Source organism: Melopsittacus undulatus, chromosome 4 (assembly GCF_012275295.1).
Source record: "Melopsittacus undulatus isolate bMelUnd1 chromosome 4, bMelUnd1.mat.Z, whole genome shotgun sequence".
Taxonomy (NCBI): Eukaryota; Metazoa; Chordata; class Aves; order Psittaciformes; family Psittaculidae; genus Melopsittacus; species Melopsittacus undulatus.
In genome coordinates, this window is record NC_047530.1 from 104,568,318 (window position 1) to 104,587,212 (window position 18,895).

The window sequence follows — 18,895 nt, forward strand, 5'->3', positions numbered from 1 at the left end:
AAGAATTCCTGTTTCTCCTAATATTTCCTCATGACACAGTAGGAATGAAGCTGTTCAATGTAAAGAGGCTGGTGCCCTAGTGAAGATGGATGGGCAGCTCTTGCTTGGTGCTTGGTACCTCTCATTCTCTTTAAGTAGAAGGGGATCTTGGGGAGTGTAGTCAGGAAAACAAGGGCTGCACCCCTCATTACTGACCAAATCACTGCACAGACACTCCTGCTGCCTGTTGGTGGATGTCACCACCTGCACGGGCTCACCTGCACAGGAAAGCCTCAATTGCTCTTACTTCTGCTAGTACCTGAAAGGTTCATCTTCAGTACCCCTCTCATCGGACTATCTTATGCAAGCAACACTTATGTTAAATACTGCAAAGCCTTAGACATACATATCAGTTCAGTCTGAATTTTGTCTTTGTGTGTACAACTAAAGAAACATAAACATAATAATCAAGGTTATTTAACATGGCAGAGTATACACATGCCTAATAATACTAATGACAATGTTCCGTTTTGTTAAATGAAAAAGATTATTTGTATATGTTTACGGTAGCCCACAATTTAATTTACACACAATTGAACTGGTTAAATTTACAGTTTAAACAGTAGATCATCTATATGCACATTCTGTATTTGGACAGTTCTTGTATCATTGTTATATTGATAGAAATGTATTAATATAGTAAGCTCAGCTGAAGCTTGTTCACTGAGCACTCAATACATATTTTTTTAGTGACTGAATGGGGGAAAAAAGAAACAATTTACATACTTCAGTAGTGCATGACTGCATTGACAAGGTCGCCATGCTAAATTGACATCATCCATGCCACCACATCCATCTTCTAAAAAACCACCAATATTTGCATGGTGATGCCTGTATAAACCTCATTAAGTGCCAGACTCTTTAAGGTTTTTTTCCCCCTCTTGCCTGGTTAATAAGCAATTTATTTTTTTAATGAAGAATTCAGTGTGCTTTTAATTTACTTGGGGAAAAGAAAAAAGCTTGAGTGCTCTGGGGTTCTTTTGTGGTAACACGGCTAGCCATATAAAACACCATTTCTTCCTCTGCTACATATATAATTGCATTTCCAAAGGTACCTCTCATTGAATCAGATAACTAGCAATTTCTTTTGTAATCAGACCCTAATGAGGTTGTTGTTTACAGTATAATTGATCAATAGCCTTTATTCTGGATCTCACAGTGGCAAAGCTCTAATATTTGGTATTAAATGTAATAGAGATACTGTAATCAAACAAAAATATCTTCAGAAAGTATGTACTATATTGGGAGGTTATTAAAATTCCTGATACTGCTTAAAATGTTTAATGTGCTGAATACAAATGATATTTGAAAGAAAGCTTTGTGGATCAAAGATGGATTTAATAATTGTAATGTTTATGAATTTGTTTTGAAAATATCTGTAATTGGATAATGTCAGACTTTTGAATCAGAACTCTGTGTTCATTAGCATTTCAATAGGTTATACTATCAACTCCTTTTGACATAAAAGAATTTGATTTATTTTTTAAATCATGAATCTCACAATCTTTTTTTTCTGTTGCTACTAGTTCTTAATAATTTGATTAGCTTCTTCAAGATGAGCAACAGGAACCACATGGGCTTTGCTGGTAATGATATGCTATGTATCTCTTCTCTGAAAGCAGTTCTGCTGCCTTTGAAAGTGATTTGAAGTTTCTTATCAGCACAGAATTAAAGAGTAATATTGTCTAATTTGTTATCTTCAGTGTATTGTAGAATTCTATCACATATACAGTGTTTTGAAACCTATATTATGTAGCCATAATCAAGAGTACATAAACAAATTTCAGAATTTATGGAAGTGTTTATTATTAGCTAAGGAAAAGCTCAAAAGATGAACTTGTCAATAGGTTTAATAATCTCTTAGTAAGATGGTGTATTTTGCACACTCCCAGATTTCAATGCAGTTTATAAAACAGTAATATATAGTTGATAGTTGTATTGCAAATAACTGGTGTGGATGTTTCAGAGTAGGATGGGGCATAATTGTCTAAGTCCCAATGTAAACTGGTTAATTCAACATGATGAATTCCCTGCTTAGCGAAGTTATCTTCTACTCTCAATAGAAACAACTGATTACTGTTGATCATTTAGGCATAACTGCTTGTAACAGTCAACAAGCCACCACAATAAGATATAAAGACCTTAGGAGAAATGCTGCCTATTACATGACATCATGTGGTCCTTCTGGGTACCACAAAAAATCATCATGAGCCAGCTCAGGCTGTCAGTGTCACCCAAGTGATCAAATAATGTATACTGGCAATATTGCTATCCAAACCATTAAAACAATTATTGAACTGGTCTTGCAAACAGTTCATCATGTCAGCAATGCCAAGGTCAGGAATGTGTGTGACGTTGCCTTGTAATTGGATCAACCGTCCTATTGTGTTGATTTTAGCAGTCTAAGAAATAAAACACAGTTTAAATGATATCCTAGTACCTCTTTTCCCTCTACAATGCTGTAATAAGAGAAGTAAGGTGTGAAGTTCCTGCAACTTTTTGAGCTGACATTATCAGCTATGTATAAACAGATAATGCTGGTTTAGTAGAGCAAATAAATTGTATGTAATTTTTTTATTAAACAAACAATATAATAACTGGACTATATTATCACAATGGAAGCATAGAAGACCATAGACTGTACAGCTGAAACCCTGTAGCAAAATTTGTTTCTACCATTTGTCCTCAAATGTAAAGAAACATAACTTTTATCAAGCTTTCACAATGGCTGCTTCTTGTTAATTGAAAGACTCTTCACCCTTGTTAAGGCTAGATGATTACAATTAAAAGATAAATGTACTGTTAGGAAGTTCTATGCCACACTCTATTTTTATGAGAATTTAACTGAAAGACATACATTATACCTGTATGTGAATTAGAATGGCTTCGCAGCAGGGAACGCAGAATTACTTACAGTACGTAAACATTTAAAGAGGAAAATGCTAACACACTGAAAGAGTTTAACATCAGTAGCAATTTATCAAATGAAGACGTTTCAGAAAGTCCACTCTCTGGGAGAACATTCACCATTAGACAAAAGCCTTGCCTTCTTGATAGTCTGAAGTTCAATCAATTTGAAAACCGAAACCATTCAATGAGCTAAATCAGAGGATCTTAAGAAAACTGCCATCCTCCTTCTCAGGGAAAAGCCAGAATGAAAATAATTATTATTATGAAAATAATCCAACCAGGTCGCTTTACAGGCAAATTTACACACTGTCTCTTTAAAACACTGCATGCCCAAAAGCCTTTTTGGGTTTGGAATGTAGCACTGCACCAAGTACAAAGCCTCTAAATATCACAAGAAGCTTTTTTAGAGAGAGAAAGAAAGAAAATTCCAGCTGACTGCAACCGTTCTAGCAGGAGTGCCTCAGCTTAGCTCCCAGACCTGGAATTCCAGAGAAACAACAGAGGACAGGAAACAGATAATATTTTTACACGTCCTTTTGTAACGCAGCTACAAGATGACTGATGAGCTTAGGAACAAACAGAGTGAGAGTGCAAGTGTCATCAGAGTGAGCTGTGTGCTTAGATAGAAGCTTGCAGGAAGAGCGAGTGAATTCTCCGATGATATGTGACTGGTGGAGACTCCTGCAGTGTTGTCTTTCCCGATAGCATTCTGCAAGACACAACACTTTCCTTGGTCACCATTACACATTTCCATTGCAAGATAGTCAAAGCTACATCATGAAATGAATCTTTTGTTTGTTCATGGCCCACCCTCTAATGTCACCTATGTAGCACTGTCACAGATTAAAAGATGCAAAAGGCATAAAACAGACATCAAAACATCAGTGTTTTAAAGAATAGAAACACCAGTACAGCAGAATCCAAGAAAATAAGTATTAAAATATTCCTACTTTAGCAATGGTTCCATGTGTAAAACCTCCCCTTGTTAAGTACAGCAAATATTTTAGCAATTTGCGTTATTATGCCAGTTCATTTTAATAAGCAAATGCAGGACCCGCAGATAAACTGCAACTTCTGCACAGTCAATAGAGCAACTTTGTTTGACAAGTTACTTCTGGATAACAATAAATAAAATCTAATTCATGGGATCAGAAAAGACTGAGTTTTCCAGCTGGTGACAATTTACATTTCTAGCCTTCTTTGGTACCAATAATTAAATGACATGCATATGCAAGCACAGACTGGCAGATTATAGCTATTTAAGAAGGAGGTAAAGCAGGAGTATTTTTCATTGCTATGATCCTCAGTAAAAATAAAACCCTATCGCGTATAATCACAGAAGTAGATCAATTTAGATTAGAAGGGATCTCTTCATTACATCCAACTTACTCAGACCCTGTCAACTCTGGATCTGAAAATCCCCAAGGATACAGCTTCAACAGAGGGGATAAATCTCCCCCATCCTGAAGAGGCAATGGGCCTCTAGGTACAAGCTATGAGTACCCAGGGGACCAGATACAAAGAATGAGTACAGTGGATCAGTTTCCACATGAATGACTGCCTACATAGTCAGGGAGGTATCTATGGATAAACTTCCATGCCATTCCTCTACTTTGATAACACTTGTTAGAAGTAATAGAGGCACTGAGGGAATCATCACAGTATATTCTCTTATACTCAACTTTGCACAGATGCTTTTTTGGTACCTATAACTGAGTATGGGATAAGATAGACCAGCAGTTCTTATGGTAAACTACAGTTACTAGGACCTTCTTGTGTAAGGTTTTTTAGCCAGTGCAAGATGTCAACAGGTTGGTTAAACTGCACTGTTCTTTCACATATTAGGCTTAATTCTAGAACATACAGGAAATTCTTAGTGGAATCTAAAGAATTAGGAATGGGCTACAGAATTGTCATTGTTTAGAAGAATGGGACAAATCTGGATTGGTGAAGGAGAACCTGAAATGTATGGTCACATCGTTTTGGTGGCTTATGCCTGTGCAGCTGGTCTTGTTCCAATGCCTAGGCTATGTGCTTCCACACAGTAGAAATTAATTTATGTACATCACTAATTATTAAGCTTCCTGAGAGACTCAGTACAAAGGATATGGACTGACAGACATGGAAACTGATGTAATGTTTACGTCTGAAAGGGGGCCTCTGAGGTCAGCCTGAGCAGACTACTCAAACAGCACTGGGAGGTTCATGTCTCCTGGGGCTGTCAGTCTGTCTCCTGGGTATGAGCATCACATCTTCTGATGTGAGCATAATTTCATGCCCTAAGTCGGTCATTTTTTTAGCCACAGAATGATGTCCACTGTGTTTCTGTGTACTTGCTAAAAGCTGTACCATCTAGTGTTCCTGTAGATTATTAACTAAGTGTACTTGTCAGATGCAATGGTAATTACCATGGGATTTGCCTAAATGTGTACTATATGGCTATTATCTAAAGTCAGCAGTAGCCACTTTAGGCCCAGCTCCAGATTTCTGAGTAAGACATAACAATGCTAAGAGTTTAGTGAGAGGTAAGCCCATTATAATCTTGACAGACTTTGAACATTTTGTATTATGGGGGAGACACCTGAAATATCCAGGATCCACACTTACCTCATTAAGACAGAGCTCTGTGTCTACAGATTCATTGGATTTCCTCTTCTTCTGTGCCTATGAACAAACACAAGATTTATTCCCTGTATAATTTTGACATACAGTACACAAAACAATTAGATGAATTGCATGGGTTGTCATACTCCCATAATTTTGACAGATTTGCACATGATTAGCAAATAAACTCTCCAAATGTAACTGCATGTTTTCCAATAACATTCACATTCTGATCTGAATTTTACAGCAAAACTTCAATCAGTCAGCTAAGGGTACTTAGTAATTACAATGATGAGTGCCACCAGCTGCACAGAACATGTTATGCTCTGTGGCCCCTTAAAAATGCCACTGGATGCTCATGAGAAGAAATTAAATATGACAGTTAATAACAACCACAATACAACTGCATATTAACAACAAATATATCATACACCTCAGTTTTAGGAATACACAGCACAGTATTTTATCCTTAATGATTCTTGCAATTTTTCCAGGTATTACTATGAAAATACTAATATAATTTCAATATATTGCATGTCTGCCTCAGAGTCTCTTTTAGAAAGTTACAGTAAGAATATTTTATGTCTTTTAACATATATACCTGTAAATCAGATTGAGCTGTTTGTTTACATTGCATTCACTGACTACTGTAGACAGAATACAATTAAATGCAGGAATATTTTACATGATCAAACCTGAAAAATGAATCTGCTGTATCTTCAGCCATGTCTTATGATGGCACCCATCTGTTGCTATTACAGTGCGCTTTCCACACTGACTCGTGTAAGAAACGTTTCTGGTAGCAGCATGAGGCAAAACGAAAGCAATAGTGTGCACTCTGTCAAGCATCATAAGGCATTTAATATTTCCATTGTTGAAGTGAACATGATTGTGCTAGGAGTTTTCTGCTTTTCTACAATAGCAATAGGAGTCCCCATGGTGCTGAAGATATTTTCAATGAATTGTACTGTGGTGGATTTAAGTACTTCAGTGATTCTCAGTATCGTTCCTTTCTTTGTATATTCCAGAAACATACACATCACTCTTTTACAGGAGCTACCGATGTTAATATACAATCAAGTCTTATAAGAGAAAACTTGGATTTACACAATGAAACTACTGACTGCATTGAGCACATCTGATAACTTCCACCTGGACTTGCAATTTACTTCCTGTAAAAAAAATTAGGATCTGCTCTCACTGTGTTGCATTCATTTTACACTGCAGAATCCCACTGGTGTTGGCAGAGATGGACTGGACTAATGCTGACGTGAGAAAGTGCTGAACATTCTGATTTTGTACCCTCAAAAATTCATTTCCATGCACAGCTATTTCATTTTATATCTGAGAGCCATTGGTGCTGCCTATGGACACAAAATAGTTTTTGACCTAATTAGTGATTATAGAATCCAAATGAAGGAACTGAACTTCTCATTAGGAAGTGCACTCTGCTTTTCATGGTACTTTAATAAATAGATATATTAGAGACAACTGAAAAACTATAACAGCTGGGATTTAAAAGAAAGACAGCTTGGTATTTAAAAAGAAAGGCATGGTAAAAATGCTTACTGTATATGTGTTCAGAGTTTTCAAATGTATGACAAATAATAGCTCAATTCATAATAAACACCCTCTGTGAAATCTCTCTCTTACATACCCTTTGTTATAATTAGTACACTAAAGTGATTACAGCAAGCATAAATCTAACTATCTAAATGGAAAGAGAAATGCCTGGAAGTACATTTGCTACAACATGAAGCAAGATAGTGAAGCCTTCATTTGCAGTGGTGGTGAGTATTCAAGAGGTTAGGATTATTTTTAACGGCAACTGTGTAGACTTCAGCTCCTAAATGGCTGGCTCCAAGGACTGGGTAAAGAAGGAGAAACTGGATTTCAAACCTGATTTTCTTATATCCAAAACACCCATATTACATTGAATTGGAATGTGAGGCTTCACCTGGCCTCAAGTTCAGAGCATCAGATCTTGACAGTGTAAACTGTAAGGAGTGTACAAGCCTCATATTTCTTAGTTCGTCATTCAGTGCTAAGTTTCTAGTCCACATAAGCATCTGCCTACTGCAAACTTACTCCTGCTATGGATTTGTAACACTGTGCTAACTATAAGTCTACACTTCATATTAGTCTCAACACCAAAGTCAGAATTTATGTTCCTTCTGTACTGTGCTTCTCAAATGAGAAAGAGGAAAATATCATTATTTTATCTATATGCAGTAAAATTTTTCTTTGCTTCATTCAGCCTGATATACAATAGAGTGCAGCAGCTAAAACATCTTTACCTTTGAGAACAGTATTTTAAGGGTAAAATCAACATCTGGAAACAAAAGCAACATATAAAAGCTTTTCAATAATTTTGATCAACATTCTCTAGCTTTAATTTGGAAGGTAATACTTCTCTGTATTCATATACATATTCATGCTAACAACAACAAACCTATTCACATGCATCCTCCGTTATAAGTCCTTTCTTAGAAGTGAAAAGTAATTTTAATAATCAGGCAGGCTTTCCTCTTATCAAAACAAAAAGGAAAGCATCTTCCATTTAAAAATACAGCAAAAATGCAACCTCTTTTCATGGGGAAGGTGAAGGGAAAGAAAAAACTATCAGTTTGAGAATGAGATGAGACATTGCATGCCAAGTTTCAAATTGGAAGAGTACATTTTTTACTGTTGAGTTATAAACCTGTAAAAATGGGTTATAATGGAAATGCTGGCATAGGCTGCACTACTGTAATACGGATGCATCACGAAATCATAAATAATAGGAAAAGAACCAAAACAACCCCAAAAACCTACACATTGAAGAAAGTGCTACAGAAAGCACATGTCCTTTAAGTACAGGCTAAGGGGGAAAATCTGTCCCACTCTTGGGCAGAAAAGACTACATGTGGCAGAACTGGGCAGGGCTGGGCTTATAAAAATAACAACTAAATAAAAAGTGAAAGAAAAGCAGCTTTAAAATAACTGGTTAAACAGATGGAAAGAGGTATGAGATCTTTCCCACTGAGGTAAAACAGCATTTGCTAATGATTTATACACTCAGCTCTGACATGCCTCTGACTGTAAAACAAAGGTACATAAGACAGGTTGACAGCCACTCCGGCTTTGCAGGGAACTATAATTCAGTAACGTGGGCTAGTCTGATGAAGCTGCCCTATACTGCCTACAACCTTGCACTGACTTAAGCTTTTATATCCTGTAAAAATGAACACTTGCTTTTACAGAGAATCTGATCACTGTGGTAGCACAAGCAACAGATGATATTTAGAGATAATCACATTCATACACCTCCTGCTGAGCTTCAGCATCCTGTCTGGTAGTCGTACAAGTTTCTTTTGGTCTTCAACCTTTAGCATTTAATATTCAAACTAAACTGCTTAGTTCAAGGACTAACTGCATGTCCAGAAAATGAAAAACTCTCATGATCAAAGAAAAATTTAACTTATTTCTTTCCTAGAAAGAAAGGTGAATAAGGATCAGAAGAGGAGCTAGTGGTTTTCTGAAAGGAGAAAGGAATCTTGCCTATAGAGATACTTTTCCTTCTGAGAACTCCTCATGTTTCCTTCTAATCCCTTCTAATTTCCTTCTAGTGCTCCTAGATGAGTTTAATCATTGTCCTTGCTCACACACACCTAACCTAGCCTTTTCTTGCCCTGCACCTAATAAACATCATGAGATCCTCCCAAATCTAGTGACTCTGCTTCTCATCCTGCAAATCCCTCTACCTCCATCCTTTGCAGACATTGTAGCTCTGAGTTCATTCAAGAAATGCTATCTTGCAATCATGCATCCAGCTTTTACAATCAAAGCATTACATGGTTAATAAATGCATTAAACACTGCAGCAGTATCTCACCAGGAGTCAGTTCATGAATTTGTGGTTTGTATTTTCACATCTCTACTACAGCCTGCATACCTATGTTACTCACAGCAAGGAAAAGGTCTGACTGGGAATGGCTGCAAACAGAGATGAGCTTTAATTTGGAGGGAGGGGAGAGAAGAAGCATGTAAAGGGAATTGAATGTGTTGTACCTGAATGCAAACAGGCTCAGAATAAGCATCCAGACTCAGAAACCAGTCTCTTGCTGTTAGCTACACACTCTGGGCCTCACATGCTTTATGGAACATATAGCTTAGACATTATAGTGAGAGGCAACATAAGTATCATTATGATAAGTATCTGTTTTTTCAGCTAATTTTAATGAGTGCCTTTGTCCTCTCCTGAGTTAGTTATGCTTGTATTAACAAGCCTTTCTAAAGAGACACATCTCCCAGAATACATCTTTCAAATGACCATGGTTGTGAAGCAGCTGTAACAAATGAGGGTACTTGTTCTTTTTGTTCCTCTTGTGTTGATTAAAGAGATTTACTATGCATCAAACCTGTTTTTCCAAGAGCAAGACACAAACAATAAGCAGAGAAATATAAAGACTCTAAAAATGCAATCAGATTAACTCTTCTGCACTCACTAAGTGGTAGCAGCATCTATCACAACTGTCAACAGTATTTTCTTCTTCGCACAGTATAGTACTATGGCATGCTGGAGTATAAATTACTTTCAACAGGGAAGATAAGCAAAGTGCGGGTCAGAGACACAGGCCACTAAAACAAGGATCCAATTCAGCACAGAGTAATTTTGAAACCCATAGCATAAAGCCAGGGTGCAAAGCTATTTAAGCCATAAAAACAATCAGCTTTTCACAGTCCTATAACAAAGAAGTCAGATCTTCTTTTCTGCTTTTTTTTTCCCTCTGCTGAATCAGCCCTCAAGATACAAGCTTGGGGCAGGAAATTATCAGTCATTGTTCTGCATAAAAGCACTACAGTTCTGTCATCCCACTTTGTAGAGTGAAGAAAGTATCTTTTACAAACAAGCATTACCAAGACACTGCTTGCACTATTCTCCAAAGCCACCCAGCATCGTACACCTAGCATAGTCAGAATCAAATCACAAGTGTTTCAGTTGCAATAAACAGTTATCAGCCAGTCCTGTCAGATCCATCACTTCCCAGCCCTAAGCTCCTGTTCCCCATACATTTGTACCTGTCCTAAAATTACACAGCTTGTCCCCAGTCTCCTATAGGGGTCTTGTCTGGATTTCTCCCCACAGTGCTGCCTCAGCTGGGCAGGGTGGTGGATCATAGGCAGACCTGGGTACTACAGGATGCCCTGTCTGCTTTTGGGACCATTCATCCTTGGGTTTCCCAGTCCAAGCATTCAGAACTCACAAGCTCACATTCAAAACCACCACACAGCTGCTCAATGGGCAGCACTGTGAAGCATCAGATCTACCTAGCTCACCTTTGCAAAGCTCTGGCTTTCTTACGGGAACACACATGACATTTTAAAAGCTCCACATTAATAGGATCTTGCTGGTTTTGAGTACTTCAGCATCAGAATTAAGAAGCAGAGGGCAATCTCAAAGTAGGGAGGTTGTTTTCTGGTCAGGAAAGGGAAAAAGGGATGCTGGATCTCCTGAAATGTTTCCATAAATTCCTTCAGAAGGAATTGAAAAGTCTTCACCCCACGACAGCCCACAGGAATCTTCTGGGAAGAGAAGCTGAGACATAGGTCCGTGTTCTGCTACAGCTTCCCAGCTCCTTAATCATCAGTGAAGGAGCACTGCCGAGTCTTCTGGGCATGCCAGGTCTCTTTCCCAGACCACTGAGTAATGATGGATCAAATTAGCTCTGGTCTAAGAGATACTGCAGACTCTTGTGTCTCTTGATGGCCACAGATGGAAGCACACTTAGCAGCAGATAACCAGTTCAGACATCTAAGAAACACACCTAAGAGCTGATGAAGTCTGATATGAACTGAAGAAAACCTCCCTTCTCTTCGATCTTGTAACTGTAAGAATATTTGTCTAGAGGGGGGACAAGCTGGAGTAATCCTCCTAAGAGGAGCAGAAAAGAGTGTGGATAGAAGGAAAGATGACCTGTACCTTATGAACTACTGCTGGACCATTCCCAGGTCCTTATGTTAATAAAGGTGAGACCTAATTAAGCCCTGTCTCTTACTGCACTTATATGGCTGGGACAACACGGCACAAAACCTTCCTCACAGCAACCTCCCAGGTTTTATGAAGAACAGATGCTATCAGCAACACCAAACTGATCAAAAGCTTACAAGGAGCAGACACACACATCTTCAAATATTTATTTCAAGCAATTAGTCTCCCAGCGAGCACAGCACAAAATATGACACCCAGCCAAGACAACTGAACTGCCTGACTTACCTTTCATGGCAGTACAGTAACTCGTTAACAATTTTGTTTTCGTGTTCAGCCGTTCATTTATCTGAGGAAAATTAATTTCCCTAGCCCTAGATTCTGGCTTCCTATTTTAAGGGGATATTATGCAATTCTCCTAATACGGTCTTTTTATGGATTTGCCTCAAGCAAATATTTTTGCATGAAGAAGGGCAGAGGAGAAAAGAGAATAGCAAAAAGCATAGCCAGAATACGTTTTATTGGGTTAATATCTCAATGGCTTATGCTGCCTAGGGTATTTCTTTTTTTTTTGGCTTTTTTTCTAGTTATAAAACTGAAGAGCCATGTAATCCAAAATCGAGTTGTTTGGGATTTTATTATTAAAACACATTTCCCTAGTGATTCACTACAGCTATCAAGCCAGTGCCACACAGAGCAGTTACAGGTAGCATCTGGCTGTTGTGCAGTGAACAGCATCTAAAGAAAAGCAGCATGAACACAAAGCCATTACAACCCCAGTGGAATGACATACTCAGCCTTTAATTTTGAACAAAGGTAAGCCATTGCAGAACTACAGATCCCACAACACTTCCCCAGGCTGGATTGTGTGCCCTTGCATGTCCAAATATGCAAACAAAGTTGTTCTGTTTGGCAGGAGGCAAAGTACCCACCTTCCCTATTAGACTGGGCTCTGTGGTGCACTGGAGTGTGGTGTAAACACTCCTGAGCAGCTGTCAGCCATGGCTACTAGGGGACTAAAACCAGCTCAGCCAGAACTGCACTGTGCTAATGATCCTTGAAAAGAGGCACCACACTAATGCAGCTACAGTGCTCCTCCACAGCATCTCACACCTCCAGGTGTGCCTTGGCAGGTACTTGCTGGCTGAAGTCTGCCTGTGATGTGCTTCCCTCTGCTAAGAGCATGCATTAAGCCTGTTACTCGCCGGTGAGTTTTCCATCATACTGAACAGATGACAGGACAGTGTGTGACTGGGACTCCCTGCTATGAAAAACTTGGGAACTTCCCAAGCCAAAGCAGACCCGGGAGGAGAGAGCTCAGTAGGGATGCTCACCACATCGTTGAGCCTCATGAGACATCCAGCTCTGAGCTGTCAGTATGTGGAAGAGATTAAGTAAATCAGGCCAGGTGTTGCCCTCACACTCAGGCAGCAGGATGAGGGATGCTGTCCTCTGGTCCTGCAGCTGGAAGGGAACATCAAGGCAAGCCTGCTTGAGCACCAATCTGCATGAGGCCTGAGAGCTGAGTACTATAGGAAGCTTCTGTTCATGCTATGCCAACTTTAAGCAACTGATATTATTGCTGGTTTCTTGAGCATTGCATTCATGCATAAATATTAAAAGGGAAGGGAGGAGAATGATCATAAACATCTGCTTTTGGTTAAGTGACTAAAAATGTCCAAGACCTTTCTCTTTATTAACCATATGTGTGTGTTGTGAGTACTGGCTTGGTTATGCACAGAAAGTAAACAGAAAGCCTTAAAAGAGTTTCAAAACCACTTCAGGTAACAAGTGATTTTGCTGCAATTACAGGGGCAAAAGCAAAGGCTACAGGTACTGAAGTAACCTTGGACAGAAAGAAAGAAAGAAAAAATTAGGCACTTATTTGAGCACCCACCATACAGCTATACCCTCCCCTCCTCAGTTTTGTTTAGACATTTCAAGCCCAATGTATTATTTTCCTTACATCCGCAGTTATGTGGCTATGCCTGTACCCGAGTCCCATTAAATCATGACTTAGAGACTGGGTTGCTGGGCTTTTTTCTTTTAAATCAATTCAATCTCAAGCAGCTGTGATTTACAGTAATTGGTGAATTTCACAGTTTTGGCACAATCAGAAGTGCCACTGAAATAAAAAATTAAAGCATATTTCTCCCTTTTCCTCTAATCCTGTACCTGAGTTCTGCAGGGTGCACATATGTATGCTCAGAACTGACAGGGATGACACTGACTGCAGTACTTGCCTCAGTACCTGTGTTCCTTTGTAGCACTGAAAATACCATTCAGAATAATGCAAATTTACCAAGGTGAGTCTTTAAGAAATGAGGGTATAGCATCCTGTGATTTTGACAGGCAGCTGCTTCCTAAGAATTCAGTCAGAGCCACACACATAACATGAAAAAACTCACCCAAATAGTTAATGTACTGGCAAAGGTCAAAGTCACTGAACACAGGACTTTTTAAATGCAAAAATGTAAGACAACTTCGACTTTAAGCAGAGCTGCTAGCGGCTTCTATAAAAATCTAGCTTTATTTTCATTAGAACATACTCCTTTATACTTTTGTAGAATGGTATTTAAATTCACTGCTGGTATTCCTGATTAATAAATCCTGACAGCATTCTAATTTCTAACTGTGAATTAATATAATACAATTTTGATTGCTGGTATTTTCTAAAATAAACATACATTTCAAAAGACTTAAATCATGACTGAAAAAAAACCCTCAAACATCTAGTTGGTCTTGTCCACAGATCTCCATTAAGTAAGTTAGACCTTGGTTTGTCCTGTCAGCTTCCTGAATGTTATTAAAGGCCCTTGCAGTATGGATCTTAAAACTCAGTAATTCTAAGAGACTTTGATGTAGCATCCTACATTCATTCTTCCCCTGATGAAGTGAGTGAAGGTGAGAAAAACCATCTCTTCTCAAAAATACAAGGAATGACATCCTAACACTAATTCTCTTTAATGGGCTATACTATAGTGGACTGTACTTTAATGGATTATATTACAGTGGCCTTCCTCATATCCATTATGAACACATGAACGATGCTCTCGCTCACAACAGTTACACTGTAGTTAATGAAGCTATTCAAATAAGCAGAGAAACTCTCATGTAAGAGGAGCCTGCAGAATCACGACCTTAATAGAAAGGTGTCTTATTCTCTACTGCCCTGATCCCACTACACCAATGGGAATTCTGTCACTGGAGAGGCAGCAGCAACTGAAAATGAAAAGTAACTTCCTAATATCATCTGCATACATGGCCTCAAATTTGAGCTCAGTAAAAAGTACTGAGAAATTTATTCTATCACTGAAATAATTTATTAGACACAAAAAGTATTGTGAATGTTAGATGTGTAACAATTACAACCCTATTAAAACAAATCTGAGCCTTTAATAACCAGATTATGCAAATAATTAGCAGATTATGCAAAACTGTAATCACAGCATATGATCCTGCTTTGTTTTATCGCATAAATAATTCACAGAAGGACAGAAGGCTTACATTTATGTTTACATTTAATAAGACTGAAAATACAAATAGATGAATGCTAACAATGCAAGTAATGGAGATCAACAGGATCGCTTTGTGTATATTTTGTAAGGTTTCCATAATGAACTGGAAGAAGCTTTTACGGATTTATTGTGACTAGTTTGCCTACTTTTTGAAGTATTATGTTGTGACAGACTGGATAGTTCAAGACATTATTTATGGGATATAAAACCTTATATTCCGAGGCCACTTGTTTAATCTAGCTCAGGTCAATACTGACAACAGTTGTGTAGTATTTTTGAAATGAGGATGTTCTGGAGCACTTCTCTTAAGAGGGCAGGTTCAATGCACAAAAGTGGCATTAATTTGCATCTCAGGCAGTGCGCTTCATCAGGGACCGAGGAGTTAATGGGATATAGGCTTATAATGTTGCAAAGCACCCAGGATGTTTCCCCATGCCCTTCATTTCCCTTTCTGTGGGATGAGCTGCTGTGTTAGAAAGGCACAGTCCTCCTGTATCCTTACATCTAGTTCCACTGCAAACCCTACAAGCAAAATCTTGAAGGTGCCCTAAGCTACCAAATTTTAACACTCTTTAGTGGGACTCAAGGGAGAGATTAGAAGGTTTCACCTAGAAAAACATCTTGAGAGTGCTATCTGAAGAGAATCCTGATTGATGATGGTTGGCAGCAAATATTTCCCTGAGTGCATAATGGTTTTATTCATAGTTCTGTACTGAGCTGAGGCAAGTAGAGAACAGAGCAAGTGAGGGGTGTTTTTTGTGAGCTACCTACTCAGATGCATCTAATACTCACAAGCATCAGCTCTGTCTTACTAGTACATTTCAGTGTCAATGCATTGCCATCCAGTTTCCAGAAAGCATTCAAAAAAACCCCCACATCTGGGTGTATGTCAACTACAGCAACAAAACGGCTTCTTGTGTCACTCCTACCTCCAGAGCAGGGGGTGGAAAATCAGACCTAAGACAGCACTAGCAGATATGAGGCATGAGTGTAATGCAGACTGCGCCTGTGTATTAGCATATGTGTATTGTATATACAGGCTGCATATGTACACCAGCACTGATACTGCATTAGTGTACTGAGTTCTCTCTTCCAGTGATAAGTGAATTTAATGGCTTTAAGAGATGCCACATTCAATGGCCAAGATGGGATTAGCCTCTCCAGTATTTGAGAACAGCATCCTCAAAAGGGATCTGGGATATTACCATGCTGCTCACGCTCAGTGACCTCTTGAACAGCATGGGACATCGCACTTCTGACATGCTGTGCATGGATGAACATAATTGCACTACAACAGACTTTGTACATAACAAAGGGCAGCAGATGACAAGGACTTGAAGAGCACACATGAGCAGATGTGTCTCACTGGCTCGGAGATTATTTGGAACTGCAGCTTTGCCAGTTGCTCTCTTTAAATGTTCATGAAACACCAAAGTCCAGTCCCCTGTTACACTGACATGAGCCAGCATGACTTGTCTTAGGGGCTGTCCCTGTGATGTGGACTCAGGGTGACCAGTTCAGCTCCCAAAAAGCACAGCTCTCTCACTAAGGGCACTGACCAAAGAGTCGTGCTGCCACTAAATATGACATTGTATCTGAGCTGTCAGCTTGAAGGTGAAAAGCCTCTGCTAATTATGATTCCTAAAGTATCCTCATTAAGCTGTTCTCTGGGTTTAGACCAGGTGTGTTTTTTATCTAAACCTGTGCAGTTGTATCTATAACAATTTGGATTTCTCATTTGCAAATAACTGTGACTGAATCCTCAGGAACAATCAGGAAATCTTAATCAAAATTAACAGGGGTTAGGCCAACTCTTGATGAGAACATGATTCTGCAAAGAGCTGCAAGAATTTGTCAAACTAAATTCAAAATCAGTATGAAAAAGGGACAATTTTTCCTTCTGAATTTGCATTTGACTTCTGAAACTGTATATAGGCAGTTAGCTCCCTGCAGGAATAGATCCCTACATTTGCTCTCAGAACCACATAATTACACGACATGTGATTGAAGTGTGCAGGGTGGCATACTGACATAGAACTCAATATAGAATGGTCTTCAGGAATTTAACTTGAATACGTGGAACTGTTAAGGCACTACTTTTTCCAGAGGAGTGCAAACCATTGTAAAAATCATACTAAACACTGTTGATCAGAAAAGTTCTGATCAAACCACCCTTTTACATTAGTGCAGACACAAATTTAGGACTGGCTTTTCACAGATATTTATAACTGCTCAGCTTTCAAAAGTGCACTCTTAATATATATGCCCACTTATCCAACTCTCTGCACAAATTAGGTACTTAATGACTGCAGGTAGCTACTTAGATCCTACCTGCTACATGTCTTACCTGCCACGTGCATAATAAATCTGAATGCACACATTTCAAATCTGAGCATGAATTCAGCACATCCAAATGTTTAAGTGTGTGCTAACGCATATCTAGCCTTGAATTAGAGGCAACTTGAAGCTTCAGAAAATGTCAATCTGGAAAAATAAAGTAGTACCATGTAATGGAGTATTTGGTAAATTACTGCCATGAATACCTAATTCTGTTTTAAGAAAGACATGAGGGAGGATAATCCTGTAATTCTTTAGGACACATACTGAGTGCAACTATGAAAATATATCCTGCATTATGCACACCAGTCAGTCTGTTTACCTGTGGCTCATGGGAAGAGCTAAGCATGCAGGAGGATTTAACCTGAAGTGGGATTATTAGGCCAAGTCCACTTATTAGAACTACAATATGTTGTGAAATAGGCTGTCCTCCAAAGTACAGACTAAAATAAACATCTTGAACTCCTGTAGATTTGAAAGGCAGGAAATTCTAATGAGTGACAGCATCTCATGGTCAGGAACTCAATAGCAAGTTGAAAAATACTGTAGATGGTTTGAGTGTAACATAGAGATCTATTATTCAGGTAAGACAGCTGATTAGGAGTTACAGAGATAAAAAGTAAGTAGGAGATAAAGGGTGTGATTTATTCCAATTTTGATTACTAATGTACATTGAAGACTGGAAGTAAAATGAGCAGAGAGGTCAAAAGCAGAAGAATGTATTTCTGTTCACATGTTTTGTTATCATTAATTTTTTTATTAAGAGTATAGGCTAACTAATTTGGCTAATAACTGTGTTCATTTTCTTTGCTATAAACTTGGTTTGACACCTTGAAAACTGTAGGCATGCTTTGGGAAAGGTTCCACATTTTAGCTCTTCAACAGCATCCTGGTTTTGCTGCTATGCTGCCTTGTCACCAATGTATGATTTAGAAAGATTACTTATTATTGCATTCTAATTTTCACTGGTCTTTTCTATATTTCATTTGCTGCTGGTAACAAGGAAGATACTATTTTTACAAAATCTTCTTTATTATTACTGAAATGCTTTTGATCATACCTGCCACACAGTAACTGTGAGCCTGGGTAATTTATTTTTTAAGAATATTAGTTTATGGGCTATATAGAAATATCAAAGAATGATGAAAAAAATATATAAGGAGTAACTGATAATTACAATGTACACTTAAGGATAATTGCAATGTACACAACTGTAGAGTTATTCCATTTTAGAAGTGTATAAACAAAAGCAGAATTTGATTAGGTTGTGTGATTGCCTCTTTAGACTCAAATGACTTTATATGCATAAACATACTTCATATACTTGGGTTTGCTGTTGGCAGAGGAAGGCAATGTATCCTCTTTAATCAAGGATAAGGAAGCAGGGTTGATGCAGAGTCATTTACCAAATCAGAATACTACTCCAGTCTCTTAATTGCACCCTAGCATGGCCATGACCCATAGTCCCTTCTCCCTTCCCTGTTGTATCTGCAAAGACAGCCAAGCCAGTGATGGCATGG

The 18,895-nt window shown here is 38.4% G+C and overlaps 1 protein-coding gene across 1 annotated transcript in view; it reads right to left on the reverse strand.

Moving 5' to 3' along the window:
• Positions 1 to 1,839: 1,839 nt before the first annotated feature.
• GFRA1 (GDNF family receptor alpha 1) overlaps positions 1,840 to 18,895 on the reverse strand; it is a 136,321-nt gene continuing 119,265 nt past the window's right edge. Inside the window, 2 exon segments of the mRNA XM_034061982.1 lie at positions 1,840 to 3,658; positions 5,557 to 5,613. Of these exon segments, the coding sequence (XP_033917873.1) occupies positions 3,497 to 3,658; positions 5,557 to 5,613 (219 nt within the window). The 3' untranslated portion in view covers positions 1,840 to 3,496.